This window comes from Saccharomycodes ludwigii, chromosome VII, assembly GCF_020623625.1.
Source record: "Saccharomycodes ludwigii strain NBRC 1722 chromosome VII, whole genome shotgun sequence".
Taxonomy (NCBI): Eukaryota; Fungi; Ascomycota; class Saccharomycetes; order Saccharomycodales; family Saccharomycodaceae; genus Saccharomycodes; species Saccharomycodes ludwigii.
In genome coordinates this window covers 375427-399218 of record NC_060206.1, presented here as the reverse complement: position 1 = coordinate 399218, position 23792 = coordinate 375427, and the positions used below count along the sequence as shown (strand labels likewise).

The following is a 23792-nucleotide window of genomic DNA, read 5'->3' as shown; positions in this document are numbered from 1 at the left end:
CCCTTTCCTTTTTTCGTTTTTTTCTTTTTTTTCTTTTTTTTCCTTTTTTTTTTTCCGCCTTAATCAAAATTCGAAAGAGTCTTATTAATATTATGAAAAGTGGAACAAAAACATAGATGAAAAAGGAAACTTTTAACTTGGAAAGTGAAATCAGATTAGCTTGAGTATTGTTACAGATATATGTTCGTTCTTATCTTCGGACTTTGTGTGACTGTTGAAAAAAGCTTAAAAAAAATTAAAAAAAAAAATTGGGTCGGGTTATTGCGAGTGGGAAAGATATAATAGATAAAGTAGTATAGAATTTGATCAGCGTAAGCAACGATTCTTGTTTTATTGCCTCTGTATACTTTTGTAAGCCTTTAATTAGTTTTTTTTTTTTTTTTTTTTCTGTATGTTTATTTTAAGTTGCTGCAAATTATATTTGTGATTGTTTGTTACAATCTGCTTTAAAATGTAAATCTACATATATAAATATATACAATAATTAAACGAAATAAAAAAAAAAACCATTTGCTCTTTGTGCTTATTTTTTTATTACCACTCGAAAATTTTATAATATGAATTTATTTTTCCCATTTTTTTTTTTTTTTTTTTCATTTTTCTATCATTTTTCTGTTTAATTAATTAAAAAAAAAAAAAAAAAAAAAAAAACGAACTTGCCTAGACCTCAAATAAACAAATAACAATAAAAAATATCATATCTTGCGGCAACTTCGATAAACTAAATTGACATAATAAATTTCTCCTTCCCTTCATTCCTCTCACAAAACTGCACCCCCAACACTATTTACAAATAGAACACATTATATTATTACATAATTCCAGATCAATAACTCTTAAACAAGTAATAAGATGAAACTATATGTCAAAACATCTGGTAGAGAATTGGCACTATTATCGAACGGTTATGTACTAGTATTTAAAACCGCCAACACAAAAAATACTGGGAGAAACAGCAGTAAAAAGTCCAGCAATTTACCCCAACAGCAAAAAACGGTCATTGTTGAATCTCTACCCATAAATGAGTTAAAAGAAAAAGGTTTTACAGAAATTGTACATATGGTCTTTGAAGGTTTTTTGGGTTTACTATGCGTAAAAGATAATATCTATTTATGTCTAATAAGGACAATACAGGAAACAGCACATCCCAGATGGAAGTTAAACCCTGAGACAAATATTGTGGAACCCATAGAACGAGTCAACCAAATTTTAAGTGTAGATTTTTTCTGTTTGACAACGAGTTTGTACGATTATGTGATGTATCCAAATATCGAGCAGCATAGCGAAAAACTATATGCCGACCATCCATGTCATTCTTTAAGAAAGTTGCTTTGTGATGGGTCTTTTTATTATTCTCGTGACTTTGATCTAACAAATACTTTGCAAGAAAGAGGATTAATAAGCAACATGGACTACATTGTGGAAAAATTTGAGGAAAGATATGTTTGGAATATTAATATGATTTCAGAAATGATACAATTTAGATCCAGGGTAACACCAAACGAAAAAGAGTTTTTGGACAAGGGTAAATTTATAACATTTGTCATTAGAGGATTTTGTAAAACAAAGCTGAGTGAGATTTCAGTGGATCCTGTTTGTGTAACGATTATAAGTAAACTATCTACTGAAAATAGGAGAAATTTATTTGGACTAAGTGGTATAGATCCGGGTGGTAATGTGTCGAATTTTGCAGAAACGGAAGTTATAGTATCCACGGAAGCTTACACATTTGCATACACGATGAACAGTGGCAATGTTCCCCTATCATGGGATGTATCAGAGGGTCAGATCTTGCATAACAAAAAGATCAAGCTAAATAAATCGCCAGAATACACTCAATCTGCATTCGACAAGCATTTTGATAGATTAATGTCCAAATACGGTGTTGTTAGTGTTGTAAATTTAGTCAAGCCCAAGAGTGACTCACAAGATATTTTAGGCCATGCATATAAGGAATGTGCGGATCATAAGGGACTAAGATTCACAAACGTGGAGTACTCATCGGATATCTTAACTAAATTTACTCATAAACTACTTTATTATTTAAAACAGGACATCTATGAGTTCGGTGCCCTAGTATACGATGTTAATAGAGGGATATACATAGGTAAGCAAACGGGTGTTATTCGTATCAGTGCGTTTAATTCAATTAAAAGACCATGTTTGGTTGAAAAGTGTGTCAGTGAAGAAGTTATTGAATTGGCGTTCAACGAGGTTGACGATGCAGAATTGCCAAATGACTTCCATACCATGTATGAAAGATTGTGGAAGGAGGCAATTTATTTCTTGAACCAAATATATAACCAGAGTGTGAAAAACTCGTCCAAATATCAAAGGCTGTACCACAGGTTGCTCAGTTCCACCTACAAAATTACACTATACGATCCGTTGCATACTTATATTCTCAATTATTTAAAAACAAGAAAAGAGGAATTTCTTTACAATAAGGAAATTCGGATATTTGCGGGCACTTTTAATGTTGGTGGAAGAATATACAAGGGAGACTTGGACGAGTGGCTTTTCCCTAACATCACAACTGCTGATGAGATGTCTGATATTTATGCTATTGGTTTCGAGGAAGTTGTGGAGTTATCTCCTGGTCAAATGCTAATTACGGATCCATTTGTTAAACCGTTTTGGGAAAAAGATATTTTGAAACATTTGAACAGTAGAAACTGTTCTGATAGCAACAAATATATCTCTCTTTGGAGTGGCCAACTGGGTGGTGTTTTATTAATGGTTTTCATCAGAGAAGATGAATCCATGAACGTGAGACACATCGAAGGCGATGTAAAGAAAACTGGGTTTGGCGGTATGTCAGCCAATAAGGGGGCTGTAGCTGTTAGTTTTTCTTATTCAACAACAAAATTTTGTTTTATTGTTGCCCATTTGGCAGCAGGCTTGGATAATGTTGAGCAAAGACACAATGATTATAAAACAATCAACAAGAACATAAGGTTTGCTAGGGGTATTACAATTAAAGACCATGATGCCATTATATGGATGGGTGATTTTAACTACAGAATTTCCATGAGTAACGAGAGTACTAGAAAATTGGTCAGTGAGGGCAAATACAGCGTTTTATTTGAAAAGGATCAACTAAATCAACAAATGATTGCAGGCGAGTCATTCCCCTATTTCAATGAAATGGAAATACGGTTCCCACCTACCTACAAGTTTGATCCAGGCACTTCTAATTACGATACCAGTGAAAAAAATAGAATTCCAGCATGGACTGATCGTGTTTTGAGCCGGGGCGATATTCTACAGCAAAACTCCTACGGTTGTGCCGAAAATATTATGTTTTCAGACCACAGACCTGTTTATTCAACATTTACCTCCAAAGTTGTTATTGTAAATGAGGCATTAAAGACCAAACTAGCCGACGAAATTTATAGTAAATTACAGGTGGAATTAATCAATTTAAGCATTGATGAAAAATGGGCTCTCTTGCAAAATGCAGAAAATACAGAAACTTTGATTAATAATGAACATAATAATTTGTATTTAAACGATGATGGGGGTAATTCAACTGATAATTTTATGGCCTCTTCATATTCTTTAAACGAAATGTTAGCTGCTGGTGGTGGTGGTGGTGGTGGTGGTGGCGGCGGCGGCGGTGTCAATGTTATAAGCAATGGCACCAATAATAAAAAGTCCTCCAACACCACAAATATTGCACCTGGTGTCGGCGCCAATATGTCCACTTCGACGAGTATTGGTACTAAGAAAGGTAGTAAAAAATTACCACCCCCCAGTACAGATACTTGGAAATGGTGGATGGGTAATGGAAAACAATCAAGCATCATGTTTGATGTGGATTCTAATAAATATATGATTAACCCCAAGAGAGGTATCAACCCTTTCGATCCAGAGGACGATAATGATCCTTTTTTTGTTTCAAGAATTGATGCTATGAAACCAGGCGAATATGGTAAGGATGAAGTATACTCCAATGGTAAACATGTTTCCATGCTTAATAATGGAGGTACTGCTAAAGAACATGCAGAAATAGGTTGTAGTGGTGATAATGACGAAGAAGGCAACAAGGACAACGAGAACGGTGGTGGTGATGGTGTAGAAAACTTAACTAAAAATATAGTTAATAATGTTAGAACTGAAGCTAGTATTGACGAAACAAATAGCGGGAAGGATAGAAGCACGCAAAACACGAATTGCAATGCTAATCAACATGAAGATGCATTAACTCAAATATGTAATAATAATAATACTAATAATACTAATAATACCAATAATAATATTGGTACTCATACTTTAGATCCATATAAAAGTCAGAACACTTTTCTAATTAGATAGAACCGTGTAGTAAAAGAGAGAGAGAGAGAGAGAGGGAATTGATAAAAAAAAAAAAGTAATAATAATAATAATAATAATAATAATAAAGCATCTTAAATAATAACTATCTGTATAATGTAACTAAAGTGAATTATATAACGATAAAATTTATAAAATTGCTAATCGACACATACACATATGTACATGTGCATAAAACTTAGACTATTTTTTTCCCGGCAATATCTTCTCTTCGTTTTTGGATGTTTCTGAAGCATCTTTATCTAATCCTAATTCCTCAACCATCCCTTGAATTCTTAATTCTAATTTATCTAACATTTTCTCCATTTCAGTAGCTTTTTCTTCACCCTCATTCAAATTCTTCAACATGTCTGCCAGCATCAAAGGATTAAAATCTGATACCTCATACTCCAATGGATCAGTATCTTTTTTCATTGGGAGTATTTATTTTGTTTATTTGATTTGCGTTTTATATTTTATTTTTTTGAAATTGACTATCTCGATGAACTTGACTGTATTTTGTTAAATTGTACAAATAAAATTTGAAAGAGGAAAAAATAAATCTTTCGTTTGAAATGACGATGTTTTGTATTTTTTTTTTTTTTTTTTTTTTTTTTCCTTTCTTCCTTTCTTTCTTTCAATGTAAAAAGGTGTCCTTTTAATTTTTTTTAAAAAATTTAGTAAATAACAACCATTCCACCTAAATTAAATAAAATAAATAACTAAATAGCACCAAGAAAGAAGGAAAAACAAAAGCAAAAAAAAGTATGTTATTATCCTTTTCCTCCAGCATTCAAATAATATTAGCAAGCTTTCTATTATTATTGAGCTTGGCTGACGCTTTATCAATTCATCCATTAAAAACGTTAGTTGTGTATGATAACAGATTAACCGATTTACAAGATTATTCAAAGTTTTTCCAGAACTTGCAGGACCGTTCATATGACTTTACATTTGCTTCAATCAATAATGATACCGACAAGATAAGATTATATTCTGATGAAGAGAAATTATATGACAATCTTATTATTTTTCCAATCAAAACAAAGAGAATGTCCAGTGAAATTACACCAAAGAAATTGTTGAAATATTTTGAAGATGGTGGTGATATTCTAACCATTACTAGTCCAAATGGATTAACCGATCCAGTTAGGTTATTTTTGAACGAACTAGGTATTTTCCCAAGTCCAAAACAATACCATTTGATTGATGTTTTTCAAAATGAGGGATCTGCCGATCCATCCTCCTCAGTGACAATTCCAGTTTCTGAAACTCTGAATAAATTTGTTTACGATTCTCATGATGATACTACAGAAACTGAGTTAATTTATCAAGGTTCCTCAGCTTTATTGAACAACAATAAGTTTTTGGTCCCGGTTTTACAAGCTCCCAAAACTTCAATTAACAAAAGAATCGATGCCAAAACTAATGTTGTGGATGCTAATTCTGAAGAATGGACTATTGGTTCTCAAGGCTATGTGGTTGTTGGGTTCCAAAACTTGAAAAATTCACGTTGTTCTTGGATTGGTAGCGACAAGTTTTTCAGCAACGAATATTTTGAAAGCAATTCTAAGTTTGTTACTGAATTAGTTAAGTGGACCTTTAAAGAAAAAGGGGTTATCAAGAGCCTAGGCTTCAATCATTCTCATTTTGACGGTAGATCTTATGAAGAAGAACCATACAAAATAAAAGACGATATTGTTTACGACTTGTATTTGTCTGAATGGGATGGCGATAAATGGGTCCCATATAAGAGCGATGACGTTCAATTCGAATTGAAAATGATTGATCCATATTATCGTTTAACATTAGAGGCTAGTGATAAAGTCATTGACAATATTTCAACTGTTTACACTACTGGTAGATTCAAGTTACCAGATCATCACGGTGTTTTTACCTTTTTGACGGATTATAAAAGACCCGGACTAACCTTTATTGAAGAGCTCGATATTAAAGCTATTCGTCATTTGGCACACACTGAATATTTGAGGAGTTATGAAATTACTAATGCTTGGGTTTATTTAACATCTATTTATTCTGTTATTTCATTATGGATTGTTTTTGTTGCTTTAATTATCATCAGTGCCAGAAAAACAACTTCTAAGCCAGTTTCTCAAACCAAAAAAACCCAATGAAAAAAAAAGAGGGGAAAAAATTGTGTACTTTTAAATAAATTAGATAATGTATAAAGAAAAAAGATGAAAGTATTAAAAGCCAAAAAAAAAAAAATAAAAAAAAAAAAAATAAATGAAATAAATATTTTTTAAATTTTGTGATTAATGACTATGCATATATTTGAGCAAAAATTATAGTTTGTAAGTTCCCCCCCTCTTAACGACCATCTGTTATTTTATTATTCTTTTTCCAATCATCCAACGATTTCAAAGCTGTTTTTAATTCTCCTTTATATGTTGTCACAGCTTTTTCTAAATCTAAACATCTATTTTTTAATATTGGTGTGGCTTTCTCAGCATTAGTTTCCAAAAGAGAATTCCCAACTGCTCTGTAACACTTTCTTTTGGGATCAGCTTTCTTTAGTGTTTCTAAAACGACTTCATATTCTTCTTTTTCATGTTGTAATTGAAACAATTTGTTTTGAACAGCTCTGTACTCTTGTTTGAACTCTTCGTATTGAGCTTGTAATACCTTCAAATCTGAACTTTCTTTATCAGTAGCCATTTTTGCTTATGATTTTTTTTTTTTCCTTTTTGAGTAATAAAGAGTGGGAAACAAACTTTGTTAGACCAATACGTTAACGGTAATTAATGATACCAGAAGCCTTTCTTTATATGGAACAATATGAGATGGATGGTCAGCAGGAAAAAGAAAAAAAAAATTAATAATAAAAAAAAAAAAATATTCTAGCTATGTTGACCGAGCAAAAATGGGACATCCGAGTTAAAGGAATATATAAAATGTACACAAGTCTCAATAAAGAAAAAATTTTATAGATCGTAGCAAAAAAAAAAAAAAAAAAAAATAGATTCAAAAATTTTGTTTAGCAGCTAATTTTTTGACTTTCTCAACAAGATTATGTTGCATATAATAACAGTCTTCAGTTAAACATACCAAATCTTCATTATCTGTTAAGAATTTCATAGCAGTTTTAATTTTTTTATGGTCCTCATTAATTTTATCGAATAACAATTGAATTTTCCAAATTGGGGTATAATCAAGGACATCACTGGGTACAGGATCCTTATTGAAAAGCCTGGCAGCCGAAATGGAACCAGTACCAAGCCTAACTTTTAAATTTTTTTTAACATTTTTAATTTTTCTGACACTTCTTCCCAACGGCTTGTTTCTGTTCTTACAATTAGCATCATTATTAGTATCTCCTTGTGTAATTTTCTCATCAACCAACTTAGAAAAATGAGCCCTTTCTTCTTCTTTTTCTTCTTCTTCTTCTTCTTCTTCTTCTTCTTCTTCTTCTTCTCCTTCTCCTTCTTCTTCTTCTCCTTCTTCATTTATAATGGACCCATCCACAACACCAACATTAGCATGCTCTTGCTTTGGTTCATTGCAGGATTTTTGAGAATTACAAGGTAAATGTATTAACATCAATTCCGACGCCTGCTCTAATAATTCAAATCTAGACCTTTGTTTACTATAATATTCATCCTTATTTGTTGAAGTTGGGGCAGTTAAAGTGCGATTGGTAGCATCTGACCTAGAAAACAATTTCCCAACACAAGAAGTCGTATCAGCAGAAGAACTTCTGTCCATTGGTGGAAAAATAATAATGCTTTTCTCTACAGTATTATCATTGGTGTTTACAATTAAATTGTGATCCTTTGCACCCACCGATTTAAGGGATATTCCCATTTCCAAATCTTTTGTGCTTTCATCCGAAATAGTATTGTTATCGTTGCTAGTATTAAAGTAATTTTCAATTATTTGACTACTAGACCATTCAGAATTAAGTCCATAGGTCTCCTTTTCACCACAGGTAGATTCATATGTGCTATCAGTAATAGTAACAACCTCTTCCAATTTTGATTCCAAATTTTTAACATCTGTAACAGAAGATGAGAGAAAACCAATTTTTTTGTGTTTGGTGTTATTCTCCTCAGCCTTACTCCTGACAACTAAAGCGTTATTTAAGTCTTTAGTATTATCAATGCTTTTATTTTCAAAATTTTCTATAAAAACATCTGTATGGTTGTGATTAGTTTCGGCAGTGGAAAAAAGACCAGTAACCATATCGTTTTTATTTTTATCATCATCACATCTTGCATCTTCCCTCTTAGTGCATATAGTATCCTGAATACCAACATTATTTTTGTCTCTGGAAGTTGTTTTGCATTTATTGCCCTTAGAGTATGCGGTAACAAGGACACTCTTGTTAACTTTGAAAATGGCCCCTTTTGGATTTTTATAGTTCTTTTTTTTCACCATGTTATCATACCTTTCGACAAAGAACCTAACATTATTACTATCTTTTTCATTAGCTTTATTTTTGATGGTAAATGGTTCAATCTTATAATCTAATAAATCACATTTTGTCAACAATGATTTCAAAGAACCCTTGTCTGGTGCTTTCCCCTTATTTTTACTCTTATTATCTCGAATACAGTTATCAAAACTCAAAGGTATCTTAAGCGAAGACTTGCAAAGCTTTCCAGCAATTTTATTACCATTATTAACAAATAGTTGATGAATAATGTTGTTGTCGGTGGTATTGTTAGTGGTGCTAGTGGTTGACTCAACTATTTTTAACTTTGAAGAAGAGGAGGAGCAGGAAGAAGAAGAATAAGAAGAATAAGAGGGAGGAGGAGGAGGAGGAGGAGGAGGAGGAGGGGAGCAGGAAAAAGAAGACAACGTTGTTAACTTGACGGAACTGATTGGATTTTCTCTAATAGTATTGTTATTATTATTACCATTAGCGATTGGTGCCTTAGTGGAATAGCATGAACTAGAATCATGGGAACTATTGGCTCCTATCTCAATTTTTTCTTTATTTTCAATGTCAACTTTTTTTTCAACCTCTATTGTAGCTACTGTAGGAATGTTTTGAATGCAATTTTTTTCTCCTAACAAATCACACTTGTTTTTATCTGCAGCATAATCATTAACTTGTGAATACGTATTTTTAGTCACTTTACAATGATTATATTCTTCACGATAACCATGATCACAAGTACAAAAATTTCCCAAATTCAAAATGTGATTCATTGATTTAGTATTGACCTCATTGTCGCTTTTATTAATATTCTTATCATTACTTAATTCAAAATTAGCGGTATTTTTACCATTTTTTTCACTGACATTCGCGTTGTACTTATGAAATACAACCAATTGATAAAGATCGTCATCACTAGACTTTTCGTTAATTTTTAAAGCACTTCCGCCCGTATTCTGTTGATAATTCCAAGACTCATGGCAATCCGTTTTATATTTTTCATACTCGTTGTTCTTTTTGCCATCATTACCATTTTCTTTTATTGCATCATAGCTGTAATTGTCAGCAGTGGTACTAGCTGCTTCAACGGTTTCCCTGCAAACTTTTATAGGCAGAAATAACGTGGTAGATGCTGATTTTCTTTCCTTATTATAAGCCCTAATTTTTTTGATCATCATTTTAATTTTTTTATTAACTGTTTCATCATCATAATCATTTAAGGTCAAAACATGACCGGAATTATTAGTACAAGGACTAAAGTTGGATTTAAAATTAGTGTAAGGGCCATTTTTATTTTCAATTTTCATGCAAGTCCATTTGTTGTTAAAACTGCTAGCATGTAAATATTCTTTGTTTTCGTTGAATAATATACTGTTATTTAAGCCTTCTCTCACCTTATATCGTTGTTTTTCTCCCTCTCTAATTGGCTTAACAGTGGGCTTAAAATCTTGCTGAGCACATTTTGTTGTAACACTCTTAACAAATAAAGGACTGAGATTTTCTTTAATATTTTCCTTTTCATCCAAGTTATTGTCCTCCAAAAAGTGTAAGTTATTGAAATGAAAAATGTTTAATATATCATTTTCTTTATAACTCATATTGCTGTCTAGATTTTCGCGTGTCTCATTGAAATTATAAAAAGAATTTTTATTTTGGTATTGAGAAGCAATATTTTTGTCATTATTATTTTTGTTGTTATTGTAATAAATGTCAGTAAAAAGTAAATAGTTGTATGGAAGCAAGTCAGTCCTAAAAGGTTCGTTTATATGCTGTTTGAAAACCCAATTCTTAGCTTTTCTAAACGTGTTCAAATGTAATCCTTTTTTATTACCAATAACCTTCCCCATCTCATATTCTTTATTTTCCCTCTCAAAAGCCTTTTCAGTTTTATAAATCCAGTCAAAGTAATCCCCTAAATTATCGTTACTATAGTTACCAGTGTCTCGACGATGAGCATAATAATTTTTGTCAAAAGTTTCCCAAAAAATAACAGCTTTCTTTACACAGTATCTATTATTATCTTCATGTTCTACATTTAATTTAGTAGCCTGGGCAAAATAATAAACACCAACTTTTTCATCAGTTGAGAACTTGGCAGTAGCTATTTTTTTTTCATTAACCAATTTTGGATCAAAACCAAAGATACCAACATAGTGCTTGTGACCTACAGCAGCCACATTTGAAAATTCATCGCAGGACATAAAATAAAATTCAAAAGGATCAATGTCATTGCAACATCTTGGAACAAAAAATCTGAAAAATTGATTAAAAAGTTTGTCTTTTGGATTTTCAACCCAATTTTTTTTATTTATAGTCTGATTTTTGGCCTTTAAAATGGGTGTATCCCAGTCCATAATACCTTTATATCTATAATTAATGTTTGACATGGCAGTATTATTTTTTATTTTGCTGGAACGAACGTTGAAAGTTTGTTTTTTAAGAAAAGTTAGTGCCATGCTTCTATATTATTTTGGAACTATCTTTGTTTATGGTATGTATAGGGGTCTTAATTATAATTTTCTTTTTCTATAGGGAAAAAAAAAAAAAAGGAATTTAAAGATAAAAATTTGTCAAGTATGTGTGTTGATACTAGTATAATAAATATAATAGTTCGAAATAATTCTTACAATGAAAAATACTGACATGATTGGGTTTTACTAATCGGTTCAAAAAACATATTTAAAGTATTTATACTTTTTCAGGAAAAAAAAAAAAAAAAAGGGAAATTAAAATAATAATTTACCCATATAGCTGGAGTTTTTGTGGCATAGCCATATATTGTTTAGTATTCCATTACATTCATTTCAAAAATATTATTAGTTTTAAATAATTAATCGACCGCTGTTAAATCTTTTTTTGTGGTTTCTTAATTTTTTGGAATTTTATATTTTAACTATAATCTACTTAAATTTAGTTTACAATGGGTAAATTTTTTTTTTTGAATCGCATTACATTTAATTTGTTTTATTCAAAACCTCGCGTCAGTGACACTAAAATCGTTATTTTTTAAGAAAAAGACATAATATATGCAATACATGGACGATAAGATATTTCCAAAAATAATTAAGAAAACTTTATTTTTTAACTCTATCATTTAAGTTTCATTTGTCCATTACAAGAAAAGGTATTTAATATGGCATAATCGAAGGTTTCCTGGGGAAACCATACTTCTTGGCATAGAAATATGGTCAAAAAATATATATATTTGATTGTTATAAATATTTACTTACTTTTTGTCTAAACAAACACGTACACACACGCACACACACACACACACATATATATATATATATTACCGACTTTCCTTTTTTTTTTTTTTTTTTTTTTTTTTGTTAAAAGTCAATTTGGTAGTTGATGGACAAGGATATTAGACCAAATAGCAATAATATTCACAATTAAAAATATGTTACAAGTAACCCACTACATGAAATCATTTATTCATTTGTATCATCTTTCCTTTCTACTTTCCTTTAACTCTTTTTGATGTTCCTTTTCTTCATCTTCAAAATCGGATTTTGACGACAATGCATACATCATTGCACCAAGGAAAACTAAACCCGCACCAAAATATCCTGTTCTAGACATAGTGCTTCCGAAAAAGTGGATACTTAAAATTAAACTAATAAACTTTCTTAGTAACAAAACAACTGAAACAGTTAAAGCATTAGTAGTACTAGCTAATTTATTAACACCCTTAACACACATATTTTGTGTCACCAAATTCCCTAAAAACATAGATATCCTCCAACTTCTCTTGGTAGCAATTTTACTAGAGAGTAAATATTTAACACTTCCAAAAATAGAACTACTTGATGTGATTAAAAATAAGGGAATTGATAGCAGATGCGTATAAAATATATTTTCCTCCCAGTGCTTCCCATATGTTTTGTATGTCCATTCATTGTATAAAGATAATATAGACATCATAATAGAAGATGATAACAGTATTATAACACCACAAACAAACTTATATTTTTCTAAAAACACAGGCTGAACACTTTCAGGAGAAGACTGATCAATAATCATGCTTTTTTTTCCAGCCTTGGTGAGTGGATTTAATAAATTAACACTGTTCGAATACAATTCGTCTAGTGATAAATCATCGTCTTTATACAATGTGGTAATAATCACACCAATTGTTAGAATTATCGCAGATAAAACTTGATATTTGTTGTATCTTTTACCAGCGAAAAGCCAACCAATAATCATGGTGATAACTGTTGATGAACTACGAAAAACAATATGCAATGGAATCGAAATATCAAATATGAAAACACTGTTATTACCCAACGTTCCGAGGAAATATAGAGATACCGATACCAAATAAACTTTGAATGGCACATTCAAATCTTTCATTCTTACCATTTGATATTTATGGTCTAAATAAAAAACTTTCGTAATATATTGCGAAGCTATAAAGCAAAATTGGCAAAAGGTGATAAATGAACCGATATTCGAGGAAGCAGGTGCATCTTTTACAAGAGATTCTAGTGAAAACACATTTGAACAACATCCACCAAAGATAAACCCCACCGAACTAGCCAATACGGAAAATATTTCGGTACTCATTTTTTTACTTTTACTTTTATTTTTTTTCTTTTATTGCTATTATTCTTACTCTAGAGTGAAAGAAATGGAGAAATGGGATGAAAAACAAAGGCTAAATTAGCGGCTAGAGTGATCTGATCAAGGTTCTTTGGATAAATTTTTGGGGAGTGGATAATTCAAGTAAGCAAACAAACAAAAAAAAAAAAAAAAAAAAAAATGGGAAAAGTTTTTTTCGTCCTTTATTCATTATTCAATATTGTGCTTAGGTTCGATTCCTATCACAAAAAATAGTAATAAAAAAAAAAAAGCGAAACCATACAATTTTTTTTTTTTTTTTTTTATAAAATTCAAAACCTTGCAGGATTTGAAAAGAGCAACAACAACAACAAAGAAAAAGGGAACAAATTCTCTTTAATACTGTTCCTTAAAGACTCATAAATTAAATGTAAAATTAATCACGCTGGAACAGGTTATATTTAGTAAGGCTCCATCATTTTTTTTTTTACACATGTCTCTGCTTAAAGACTCAAAAGAGTACAAAGAATTGAAAAAATTAGGAAAAGTACCTTCGTACACAAAATATTATAACGATACAATCTTTAGAAATGTTGACAATGAATTACAACAAGTTAAAAAAGATCTACTTATTACCAAGGATAAACTATTGAATGAAATTAAAAATGAGAATGATCAATCAAAGTTGATAGATTCCAGGATTTCTAACTTGCACAAATCTTTAAAACATGCAAAATATAAAACAGAACAATATTACAATAAACATAATTACGAAACTTCCACCCAAGCCAATTTTGAAAAGATAAATTCTATTAGTGATTCAATAGATTCAAAGATATTTCAACTAAACGATATTTTACAAAATATACTTGTCAACTTAGAAGCTAGTGAGAATGCTAATGACAGTACTATGGAATTTTTAATAGATCATTCCAATAAAGAGGAGTTTCCCTTGCTATATGAGATGTTATTACAGAGGCAGCCGATACCACAAACACACTCAGAACAAGGAACACCAATTATTGAGTCAAATACCTTGGCTCTTCGAGATAATAAAAAGTCAATTGTAAAATCTTTCCAATTTCCAAACGAGATAATCAAGAATCTATCACAGACGAGCAAGCCATGCACAAGTGAGTCAACAGAAACTGTTGAACTCAAGTTATCATACAAAAAATAAGCTTTTATATGTGCAACCGATAATCATATATATATATATATATATTTATTTTTTTGGGGGATAATTTATAATTTCACAGGTTATCTTACTAAATATTCTTGATAGCGTTGTTAATTTTTTGTACTCATTTATTAAATTTGGACCCCCATTTTCTTTTTCATTCTTAGTGTTATCCTGATTACAGCTTTGTGTTTCAATTAGTTCGACAAATTTAGGATCTATTGGAATATCACCCAAATATCTTATATTCAAATTTTTAGCCAAAGCTGAACCTCCACCACTAGAAAATATATCAGTACACTCCTCACAATAAGGGCAAACAAAGCCCGACATATTTTCGATTATCCCAATAATCTTCAAATCTACAGCTTTACAGAAATTAATCTGCTTGCGAACATCAGAAATGGCAACGTTTTGTGGAGTTGTGACAACAATAGCACCGTCTACAACTGATTGGAAAAATCTTAATTCTTCAACTATGGAGATATGTTCATCTGTAGTGCCCGGCGGCGTGTCTATCAATAAGTAATCCAAACCATCATCGGCATCACCCCAATAAACATCTGAAATAAATTGTTTAATCATAGCTGTTTTTTTAGGACCCCTCCAAACAACACTATTACCACGGTTATTTAATAGAAAACCCAAAGACATAACTTTAATCGAGCCTTTGTTACCATTATTTGGTAGTTTTACGGGTAACCAGCCTTTGGTTGATTGTAAAACCTGTTTGTTTTCTAAACCGAACATTCTGGGAATAGAAGGCCCCGTTAAATCTATATCTAAAACACCTACCTTTAGATTATGTTCACCTGCTAAACTTAAAGCTAATTGGGTAGCTATGGAGCTTTTACCTACACCGCCTTTACCTGACATAATTAATATTATATGTTTGACATTGCTCAATGATTTAGGTATTAAGTCTTGATTTGTAGAATCCATCTTTATATTTTACCTCATTCTATTTCAATTGATTGAGATTCCTTCAAATAGTGCGATGTAAGTTGTATCTGTTAATAGGATAATAAACTCAACGATAGCAATTTTATTTATGTATATATATATATTTTTTTTTTTCCTTGAAAATTTGAATTACTAATCACTGAACCTTTAAATTATTTTTCGGGTATGCTATGACTCGGACAGCGAGCGTACGAATGGAAAAGGAAAATTGGAAAAATGGGTATAACCGTAAAGGCCGAATATCCGTAAAATAACTAACTTTCTTCCCAGAATCTCGAAGGGGCTTTTCTTAATATTATTTTTACATTCTTTAAAAAAGACAAGAAAAAGAAAGAAAATAAACAAAAAAAAAAAAAAGTTTCTCAATTAAAGGTTTCAAAGTTTGTTTATCTTTAGTTCAAACTAAAAAACCAGAAACCAAACAGCTCAAAAAGCAACACACATATAATAAAACAGGTTTTTATAAAATATATTATAGATGAATGGAAAGTAAGTAAAAATAATACATAGAAAATGCTTTGTTTTTCTACAATTTTTTTACAGTTTTAGACACTTTTACTAACAATACTATATATTCAAAAAAAAAAAAAAAAAAAAAAAAAAATTAATAATAAAAAAAATAATCGTTAGTGTATATAACATATTATTCGGGAAGATAATTTTTGGAACAAAAAAAAAAGAATAAAAAGGAAATTAAAAAAAAAAAAATTGAAAAGGGTAATATGATTGGTAATGGTAGTGCATGTCAAAAGAAAAACACTGTTTTTAATTATTTAATTCATCACCTATTTGTTTCTAAAAATAATAATAATAATGATAATAACAACTGAAATAAAGAGGGGATCAATGATATTTAAAGTAACAAAAAGGAATCACGATAATTTTTATTTTTATTTTTAATTTTTTTTTTTTCTTTTTCTTTTTTTTTTTTTTCTGATTTTAAATTTGGGGTTTTAACTTTAGTATTTTATCTATAACTAACCCACTTATGAACATTTTAAATAATAGCACCAACAATAACCCTTTCTCTTCCTATCACAATAACAAACATACTACCGTTACCAATAATAATAACAAAAATAATACCTATAACCATAATGATATCGATAATAGCACATATAACGAGAATAATGATATAAATATTAATAATAGTAATCAATTACATCAACGTTCAAATACATCAGCTACCGTATCAGGCTCATTTGAGCATAAAAGAACACAGTTATTTGGACCTGGGTTTGGATTACCAAATTTCCCCGCAAAAACAGTTTCCAACAATGAAGATCATGATACCAAGAAAATCTATCATAACGAAAATAATAGTGGCAGCGACGTACCATTAAATTACTCGAATACAATCCTAGCACAATTAGAGAGCCAAAGTGAAAAACACATGAACGTAATGGGAACTAAGATCAAAGCATTAAAAGAGTTATCTGTTAAAATGGGCGATGAAATCAGAAGCAGTAACCAAACAATAGATCAATTGGGTAATACTTTTGAAAACACTTCGGCAAAAATTAAAAAAAATTTCCGTAACATGATGGACATGGCCAAAAACTCAAGAGTCAGTTTGAGAACATGGTTGATAATATTCATTGTCATTATATTTTTCTTTCTACGTGTTTGGACCAGATAAAAGCGAAATGATGGGTTAGTTTGATTTTCCTTCTCCACCTTTCCCCGTTCATATAATTATGTGTTCTTTTATCAATATTTTTTTTTTTATTAATGCATATATAAATAATATATAAAAATTTATATTACAGTTAAAGCTATATGTTTCCATTCATCTCTTGGTCATCATTATGCTCTCCAACATTTTTGATCCTCCTCCTCCCCCCCCGGACTCATTTGTAAACCAAAATATAAGTAGCAATAGAAAGAAGAATATATATATATATATATATATATATTAGTCTTTATTCAATTTTTTAAGAACAGCATCATTCCCACGGCCCAATATACCGGTAGAATTTCTCTTATTATTATACCTCATTTTGAGTTTACGTCTCCTAAAAGACAGGATAACACGGAATAGTACTAGTATAAGAACCATAATTGTCATCAATTTATGTTCAACAAGAACATCCAAAATTTTTGTGAAAAATGGTAAAAAGTTTCTTTCCGTGTAGTCATCTTCTAATTCGTGACCTTGTACGAACGTGTCTTCCAAATCATTAAATTTCAAAGTCCTTGGTACATCATTTTTACCATGCACGCCATCTGGAAAATTGATATATGCCAATAATTCCTTTAAATAGTACGGAGAAACAGATGTTAGATAGGCACCAAATGGATCTTGGTCATAATAACGGACTTGGGGAGTATCATTCTCTATTATTATCACGTCACCGTTTTGGAAATCACGCTTATTTGGATTCAACCCGGCATCATTTAAGAAATCTTTATATTTGGATAAATCCAAATAGGTATATAGAACTCTCTTATTATAATTCAAAAAAATTTCCTTGATCATAACATTAACAATTTTGGTACTTGCAGCTTTTTGCTTCCTTAAGTTATCGGCTTTGTCATTTTTCTCCTTTCTTTCCGCTAATATTTGGGCGTGTAAATATTTCCAACGTAACATTTCATAATCCAAAGCACTCAAGACAAAATTGTTCATAAACATCTCCACACTGGAACGATCTTTCTCGTTAGAAGTGTCGATTAGTTGAATTGCCACTTGTCCATAATACTCCTTTTCAAAATTAGTCAATTCTAAAAAGTTATCCGGTTTTAACTCATTCACGAAGGGGGTTTCATCCTGGTGGATCCAATCCATAAAATACCCAAAGTTTCTCAATTCAGTTGTAGAATAACCCTTAAAAACGTTAGGGATCAAACATCCCTCCTTATACATGTAGAATGTGGGTTTGGGACTAAATGTCCTTTTGTAAAAAACATCCTCATCCATTTTTTTAGTTTCTTCACTAGTATTATAATTGATTAAATTAAAAAGTTGTTCCGTGGTGCCCTTCGTAAACTTGGCCAAGTCATTAGTGCTTTTAAATAGATACAAATTGGGTATTCTACTAAACGGTTCGATTAAATATTCCAAAAAATCAAAATCTTCTTGAAAAACGGTATCTGGGTCATAATTGAAAACAACGTATATGTCCCCATCCGAATCGCTTTCCTTGCTTTTAGGAATCGTGATTTTGTTATTAATAAACTTTTTAAGAGTCCTAATATCAATATCCTTTACTTGACTATTTTCAACGGTTCTGGTAGCAAAATCAACCATCTTTTCGATACCGTTTAGATCAACATCCTCGTTTTCATTATAAATAAAAAAATTGTTTAGCTTTTTACTTGGTATAATTAAGGCAATTTTAGGGGTTAACGGAGCTCTAGAATTTTTCTGGTGTACCAAGTTTTCAAACCCTAATTCAGTGCATATTTGTTCATTATTTTTGTCCTCACAATTAAAATGCCCACTTTTAATACCATAAAGAGCCAATTCATTAGATATCTTAATCCAAGTTTGGGAAAACTCATAACAATTATCACAATTATTTGAAAAAACTTTTTTTTTGTCACCCGAGATGTCTTTTGGGTCTTTAAAGTCTTTAGATGGCCAAAAAGATACTAGAAATGGAGAAGTGTCATACCTATCGTCGCTATTTTCTTTCTCATCGGCACTGTGGGGCTTGGGCATCCCAACACCACCTAGTAAGTTTAAAATATCATAATTTTCTAAATGGATACTTAAACTTTGTAAACTAGTTAAATCAAAATTTTCTTGTGACATAGCTTCTAATTTGGCAAATTTTATAAAATCCTCGACAGTTCTCTTATAACTCTTGGGATAAGGCTTAATAAATCCACTGGGCCCATATAATCTTATACTAGGGTAGGCATGTATGTCTTCTTCACTACACAAATCGCCACTTTCCACACAATTAACCTGATTAAACGAAATTCCTAATTTGGACGAATTTGGATCTTCATTAAATGTTTGAACGGTTTCTTTCCATATGGGTGCTAACGACTTACAGTGACCACAATATGGAGAATAAAATTCAACAATATGTAAATTTTCAGCCAACGTTTCTTTAAAAGTTTCCGTTGTTAGTGTAAGAGGTAAGCTAAAATCATCTTTGTTATTATTATCAGTTACAGTGGCTGAAGTTACTACTACTACTAATAAAGAAAAAAACTCCAAAAGTACATGTAATTTTGAGGAACTGTGTAACATTATTTGTCCCTTTTTGTATTTATATTATTTGTAATTATTTCAGTTTTGGCTTTTTGAGGTGGTAGAATGCTAATTCTCTGAGTGTAACCAAAAGAAAATATAAATCATTTTTACCATTTGGAACGAAAGCGGATTTGATTTTTATAGTTTTAATATAAATAATAAATGAACACCCACAAAAAAAAAAAAAAAAGCAACTGTCTAAGGTTTTGTATACCGAAATACCCATTTATAAATGTTGTTTCGGACAAACAACCCCGAAATATAAAGTATTATAACTAAAACACGGTTTATAACGCCAGTGAAATATTACAACTTTGTAATAAAAACAACAAACAAAAAAACAAACAAACAAACTTAATATATTTAATAAATACGTCTTTATAGTATTGGAATATATAATAATTAAATAAATTAGTGCTAATCTATGTAAATGTAAATAAATAAAAAGGTAAATAAATGAAGAGCACCCCTCCCATTATAATACTGCTTTTATTTACAAGTACCTTTGTGCGTAATTCTATGAGAACCATAATAATAAAAATAAATGTATCATAATCATAATATAGTATTGGAAATAAAAAGTTAAAAAGAATTGAACAATAAGGAATATTAATTATTATTACAAAGTATCAATAACAATTAAACCGCATACTTAGCATTCAAATGTTTTAAATATTTTCTAATATATTCAAATGAAACCAAAGTGATAACCGATGCAGGAACAGTTCTTGCCAAATTTGTATTAAACCCAGAATAAAACCCAGAAACCCCCTTTTTATTGTACACTTCCTTGATAATGCCAATCATCCTAGTCTTATCGTCACCCCTTCGTATTTGCATTCTGGTCCTTACAATTTCATGTGGATACGTTAAAGTACTGGCAATCATCTTGGACAGACACGATGCTAAAATTAATCGATGTATCTGCAAATTCTTGTTGGTGGTGCTGGTTGGATCAATGTCTTGATTACACTTAAATAACACTTTTAACTGCTCGTACACAGGGAAATGAATAGCAACATGTAATAATCCGAAAAAGGAAGGAACCAAACCCTTATAAAACGATCTTATGCCTTCACTTTTATACATCTTGTAAAATGCGTCCAAAGTTCCACTGTACACTTTATAATAATTATCAACCAATTCTTTACTATTCACAGTTCTATTCACACCAATGGGCCACACTTTGGGTTCAAAATCTATATTTTTAATCTGCAGCATTAGCCTAGTTTTAACTACCCAGATAGGATTTGTGCAAATAGTCGAAACAGCTCCAGCAGAAATGGCAGAGAAACTATGCATAACAAAATCTGAATTTTTAAAATTAAACTGGAAAAAAAGCGGATAACATTTCTTGCATTTTTCGTATACTGAAAAGTAGATCATCCATGTTGGGAAATAACCTAATACAATTGGTACAACACCCTTATATAATCCTCTCACACCTTCATCCCTGACAATAGTTTTTAATGTACCCATAATGCCATGATAGTAAGTAGATTGGTTTTGTACTTGCAACCTAGTTTTCGCTACGTCCAATGGACAAACACTTACACCTGCCAAAAACCCACTAACTGCCCCGCTTAATGCTGTGATTTCTGTATCTGTGAAATTTCTTGAGAAAAATGGCAAGTTGGGAAGAATAGCAAGAGCATTAACAGTTTGTCCTTTTTCTGTAGTATGCGTTGAAACATTGCTATCGCCATTTGATACCGTAGTAATGGAGGTATTTAGAGCATGTGTATGGTCTTCGTGTGGTGGAATAAAATCTACTATATCGCTGCTATGGGGATATGCAATCATATCATCTATGTGTGTTATTTCTGTATCGGTGTTAATACAATTTTGGGCTTCTAATACATGTTTTTTTATCACTTTAGGTACGACTAAATCTGTAGCATTGGTATTATTGTTTGATTTTCTCCCTTCAACATCATCATTCATTGTTATTTTTATTGGTATGCTATATTCTGTAGATGGTATGCCTAAGAATTAATTTTCTTGGAGGAGGAAGAATAGAGAGGGGAGGAGATAGAGATAGTGAGAAAGAAAGAGAGAGAGAGAGATAGAGAGAGAGAAAAGAATAAACTGATAAAAACTAAAATAACAAAATAAATTATAAATAGAGAATTACAAGCTAATGTTATGCTTGTGGTTGTTTCTCTCAGTATTTATTTATCTTTTTTGAGAAATGAAAATAAAATAAAGGGAATAAAGGGAAAGATGAAGAATTGAACAAAAAAAAAAAAGAAAAAAAAAAAAAAAGAAAAAAAAAAGAGAGAGAGATAAAAAACCTTGTACTAGAATGAACAAAGCAATGGATCGATATAATATGTAGCAAGATTGTTTTTTTTTTAAAAGTTACATAAAAAAAAGAAGAAAAAAAAAAAAAAATCTAAATGAAAATACAGATACAAAAATAACATTGAACATGAATTCAGAACGGACAAGTAGAAAAACTTGGTATTTATTTTACCGTTCGATTAGCTTAAATCTTCCTTTTTTCCTTTCTTTTTTTTCTTTTTTTTTTTTTTCTTTCTTTTTTTTGCGATTGGAAATCTGATTGGCTTCTTTTTTGTTATTCTTTGTTTATATTAACATGTGGTAATTATTTCGGGGTTTAGCGCTGCATGAAAATAGAAAAAAAAATTAAAAATAAAAATAAAAATAAAATACTCCACTTACCCCCCCCCTTTACCATTCCCCAGGCTTAATATTATAGATATTCCAATACAGATATGCATGTTACTAATTCTTATTATGCTTAAATATTTGATTATTTAAAGAATCGAAAGCAGTTGTTCTATACCAGGTAGTTTTCTTGAAAAAGATGCACCATTCGTAGTATTAATTGTATTAATCTGCAAACTATTATTACTGTCAGTATTACTATAGACACTTTCATAGCCATCACGAATAACATTTACTTGCCTGTTGTCATAAATATCAGGTGGTGCTGGATATGAAGTAGTGATCATTGTTTGTGGGCTGACTGTTTTACAGCCACTATTAATAAATCTTGATGTATCTGTAATATTCTGTAAATACTGAATCGGAACACTGTTCATACCGTCGATACTATTAGTATACATAATACCTTGTCCGTAATAACACATCTGTGGAACTATTGTAGACATATTTACTGGATAAGCTGTATTATTATTGTATAGATTATTTGTGTTATCAATTACTATATTATGTTCAACATTAGGATATTCGGAAATATAAATGTTTGTAGCGTTGCTAGTATCAGCAAGGAGATTATGATTCTTCCTAGCATTAGTATTGATAGTTGTATTATTATTATTATTATTATTATTATTATTATTATTACTATTATTATTATTATTACTATTATTATTATTATTATTATTATCGGAAGCAATAACCGCAATACCACTGCAAGTAGCGTGTGGACTAGTGCTAACACTTTTTAGGTTTCTTATCTGCAAATTTTCATCTCCATTTTCTTCTGAGATATATTCTTTATGGTAACCCCTTCTATCAGTTCCCAAAGCCAAGGAATTTGTTGTAGAACTTAATAAAGATGTCATCGAATTCGAAGTAACGTTATTATTGGCATCAAAACGAGCTTGCCGAGTGGAAATGGTATTACTATCAGTACTATTGGTGTCTTCATTATTATAGAAAAATTGTCCAACCATTTGTTTCAAATCCCAACTTACAGAAGAAACATTAGAGTCGTTAATATTGGCATCGCCATTTGTAAAAAATGGATCCTCACTTGGTCTCATAATATGTTTTAACTTGATGTCCAGATCTGTGTAATATGATATTATATGAATGGCATCATTGTTGCCCAAAGGAAGGCGCAGAGTTTTTTTTTTCAATATTTTACTTTTATGGTCGATTGTATGATGGATGTTATTATTTACATTATCTAATTCCTTATAGATTAAAAACTTGCCCGTTACTCTGCTATTTGACCAGCATAAACCATCGGTCCATCTTTTGACACCAGTTTTTTTTTCTAAAAAACAAAATAAATTCCCACTCTTTACAAAATTGTGCCTATCTGAATAAGTAAGTCTTGAAGTAACTAAATCCAACTTTTGTTCAATAAATATCTTTTGCAAAATTAATAAAACATCCCTTGAAGTACTTATATAACAATTGGAATAGGTTACTGGTGAATGTGTCAT

General features: G+C 30.7%; 12 protein-coding genes across 12 annotated transcripts; 4 read left to right on the top strand and 8 right to left on the bottom strand.

Moving 5' to 3' along the window:
* Window positions 1-852: 852 nt before the first annotated feature.
* Window positions 853-4317, top strand: INP51 (phosphoinositide 5-phosphatase INP51; the record flags this gene model as incomplete). The annotated part of the gene is made up of 1 exon (XM_046081109.1): window positions 853-4317. The coding sequence occupies one exon, from the start codon at window positions 853-855 to the stop codon at window positions 4315-4317; it is 3465 nt and encodes a 1154-aa protein (XP_045932756.1).
* A 201-nt stretch (window positions 4318-4518) lies between these two features.
* CMI7 (Cmi7p) lies at window positions 4519-4749 on the bottom strand (the record flags this gene model as incomplete). The annotated part of the gene is made up of 1 exon (XM_046076899.1): window positions 4519-4749. The coding sequence occupies one exon, from the start codon at window positions 4747-4749 to the stop codon at window positions 4519-4521; it is 231 nt and encodes a 76-aa protein (XP_045932755.1).
* A 332-nt stretch (window positions 4750-5081) lies between these two features.
* On the top strand, window positions 5082-6449 carry WBP1 (dolichyl-diphosphooligosaccharide-protein glycotransferase; the record flags this gene model as incomplete). Its single annotated transcript, XM_046081108.1, has 1 exon — window positions 5082-6449. One exon carries the CDS (start codon window positions 5082-5084, stop codon window positions 6447-6449), a length of 1368 nt encoding a protein of 455 aa, XP_045932754.1.
* A 196-nt stretch (window positions 6450-6645) lies between these two features.
* Window positions 6646-6993, bottom strand: GIM4 (tubulin-binding prefolding complex subunit GIM4; the record flags this gene model as incomplete). The annotated part of the gene is made up of 1 exon (XM_046081107.1): window positions 6646-6993. One exon carries the CDS (start codon window positions 6991-6993, stop codon window positions 6646-6648), a length of 348 nt encoding a protein of 115 aa, XP_045932753.1.
* Window positions 6994-7299: 306 nt separating this feature from the next.
* SCDLUD_005157 (uncharacterized protein) lies at window positions 7300-11172 on the bottom strand (the record flags this gene model as incomplete). Its single annotated transcript, XM_046076898.1, has 1 exon — window positions 7300-11172. One exon carries the CDS (start codon window positions 11170-11172, stop codon window positions 7300-7302), a length of 3873 nt encoding a protein of 1290 aa, XP_045932752.1.
* A 991-nt stretch (window positions 11173-12163) lies between these two features.
* Window positions 12164-13285, bottom strand: YEA4 (Yea4p; the record flags this gene model as incomplete). Its single annotated transcript, XM_046081106.1, has 1 exon — window positions 12164-13285. The coding sequence occupies one exon, from the start codon at window positions 13283-13285 to the stop codon at window positions 12164-12166; it is 1122 nt and encodes a 373-aa protein (XP_045932751.1).
* Window positions 13286-13772: 487 nt separating this feature from the next.
* VAB2 (Vab2p) lies at window positions 13773-14459 on the top strand (the record flags this gene model as incomplete). The annotated part of the gene is made up of 1 exon (XM_046076897.1): window positions 13773-14459. The coding sequence occupies one exon, from the start codon at window positions 13773-13775 to the stop codon at window positions 14457-14459; it is 687 nt and encodes a 228-aa protein (XP_045932750.1).
* A 45-nt stretch (window positions 14460-14504) lies between these two features.
* CFD1 (iron-sulfur cluster assembly protein CFD1) lies at window positions 14505-15401 on the bottom strand (the record flags this gene model as incomplete). Its single annotated transcript, XM_046081105.1, has 1 exon — window positions 14505-15401. One exon carries the CDS (start codon window positions 15399-15401, stop codon window positions 14505-14507), a length of 897 nt encoding a protein of 298 aa, XP_045932749.1.
* A 499-nt stretch (window positions 15402-15900) lies between these two features.
* On the top strand, window positions 15901-17061 carry BET1 (Bet1p; the record flags this gene model as incomplete). The annotated part of the gene is made up of 2 exons (XM_046081104.1): window positions 15901-15911; window positions 16431-17061. The coding sequence occupies 2 exons, from the start codon at window positions 15901-15903 to the stop codon at window positions 17059-17061; spliced, it is 642 nt and encodes a 213-aa protein (XP_045932748.1).
* Window positions 17062-17337: 276 nt separating this feature from the next.
* On the bottom strand, window positions 17338-19626 carry EPS1 (protein disulfide isomerase EPS1; the record flags this gene model as incomplete). The annotated part of the gene is made up of 1 exon (XM_046081103.1): window positions 17338-19626. One exon carries the CDS (start codon window positions 19624-19626, stop codon window positions 17338-17340), a length of 2289 nt encoding a protein of 762 aa, XP_045932747.1.
* A 642-nt stretch (window positions 19627-20268) lies between these two features.
* Window positions 20269-21573, bottom strand: YIA6 (NAD+ transporter; the record flags this gene model as incomplete). The annotated part of the gene is made up of 1 exon (XM_046081102.1): window positions 20269-21573. One exon carries the CDS (start codon window positions 21571-21573, stop codon window positions 20269-20271), a length of 1305 nt encoding a protein of 434 aa, XP_045932746.1.
* An 836-nt stretch (window positions 21574-22409) lies between these two features.
* MIT1 (Mit1p) lies at window positions 22410-23792 on the bottom strand (the record flags this gene model as incomplete). Its single annotated transcript, XM_046081101.1, has 1 exon — window positions 22410-23792. One exon carries the CDS (start codon window positions 23790-23792, stop codon window positions 22410-22412), a length of 1383 nt encoding a protein of 460 aa, XP_045932745.1.